This window comes from Bison bison, unplaced genomic scaffold (assembly GCF_000754665.1).
Source record: "Bison bison bison isolate TAMUID 2011002044 unplaced genomic scaffold, Bison_UMD1.0 scf7180017864524, whole genome shotgun sequence".
Classification (NCBI taxonomy): Eukaryota; Metazoa; Chordata; class Mammalia; order Artiodactyla; family Bovidae; genus Bison; species Bison bison.
In genome coordinates, this window is record NW_011495075.1 from 1,376,523 (window position 1) to 1,377,920 (window position 1,398).

The 1,398-nt window shown below is 64.0% G+C and overlaps 1 protein-coding gene across 1 annotated transcript in view; it reads right to left on the minus strand.

The window, feature by feature from the left end:
• Positions 1 to 1,398, minus strand: part of IGFN1 (immunoglobulin-like and fibronectin type III domain containing 1) — a 30,918-nt gene that overhangs the window by 28,367 nt on the left and 1,153 nt on the right. Inside the window, 1 exon segment of the mRNA XM_010831127.1 lies at positions 440 to 476. Within this exon segment, the coding sequence (XP_010829429.1) occupies positions 440 to 446 (7 nt within the window). The 5' untranslated portion in view covers positions 447 to 476.

The window sequence follows — 1,398 nt, forward strand, 5'->3', positions numbered from 1 at the left end:
AAAGCCCTTCTTCCCTGGAGGACGTGGCGGGAAGGGAGGTGGGCCTCAGCTTAGACCTGTAGCCGGAGGGGCAGGGGCCCCCCGCCCCCCACAGCTGGGCAGGGCCGGCTCCTCGGCTCCTCCAGGGAGAAGGGCTTTGGGGCTTTCTAGCGGGTGTGGTGGTGGTCTTTCCACGTGTGAGTGGTGCCCCAGGGGAGTGGCCATGGGTGCCCTGGGGAGACCCCGGGAGAGTCCTGGGAGAGGGGGTGGGGAAGGGAGAGTGGAAAAGGGCTCCTGGTGGGAATCGGGGCCCATGGAGGGGCTCTGCTCCCCGGATTTAGGAAAACAAGTTCAAGCCCAAATCCGGAACTAACAAGCCACATGCTCTTTGCCCTGCCCCCCGCCCTCTCCTGGTGGGCGCCATGTGGGGTGAGCAGAGTGGAGGGGGCGCTTCTCCCACCTGCCATGGTTCCGGCTCCTCTTTGGCGCTGACTGATCTGAGAACAGAAGGTGGGGTTGCTGAGAAAGGTCCAGGCTGGTCACCCTGTCCTTCCCACACCTCAGCACCCCGGCCGGCCAGGAGCTCCTCTCCCCCACTCGCTGGCCCAGCATGGCCCACCCCCTGGAGACCAGGGAGGGTAGGGCACTGCCCGCTTGGAATCTCATCCAGGGAAAGGAAACTGTGGGTGAGCTACAAGCTGTGCTGGAGGTCTGGCCTGCTGGTGGGGCCCCAGGCCCAGAGGACGCTCGGAGGGCGGCACACGGCCATCCCCAAATCAGGAAAGCAAACTCCAGACCTCAGGGTCTCCCAGCTGTTCCCGGCCTGGCCCCTTGACTGGGGATGAGAATTCTCCAGCGGCATCCCCGGGGACTGTGGGCCGCTCCACCAGCCCCGAGAGTCTCGAGCAGGGCCTGCAGCCCTCCAGCTCCCACCCCACCCAATCTGGAATCCAGATCGCCAGGCCTGCGGGCAAGGATCCCTGGGCTGCCCGTAAGGTCTTCTAGGCTGGAACATCAGGATCTCCATAAATCCATCCACCCCCTCCAAAGCCAGTGAGTTATAATGTCAGGTGGGCAAGAGTGCCTCCCAGACCCCCTCCACCACCAGCAGCACCCCTCTGACTCCCGCTCAACCGCATCCAACCGCCATCCATTGAGGCTGACGAGGCGGGCCGCCGGGAGAGGGCAGGGGGCCTGGGGCTGGGCTGGGCTGAGAGCAGTAAGGAGAGCCGAGAGTCCAGCGGGAAGGGGGTGTCTTGAAAGAACTTCCCAGCAGTCCCACCCCCAGTGCGGTTGGCCCGTGGCCAAGGGTTCCATTTTGGAGATTCCATTTCCTGCCCAAAGAGCCCTCAGTATAGAATCACATGACAGGGCACATTCCGTCCTCCAAGCGAGGAGCCTCCGTTTCATAACTGCCCA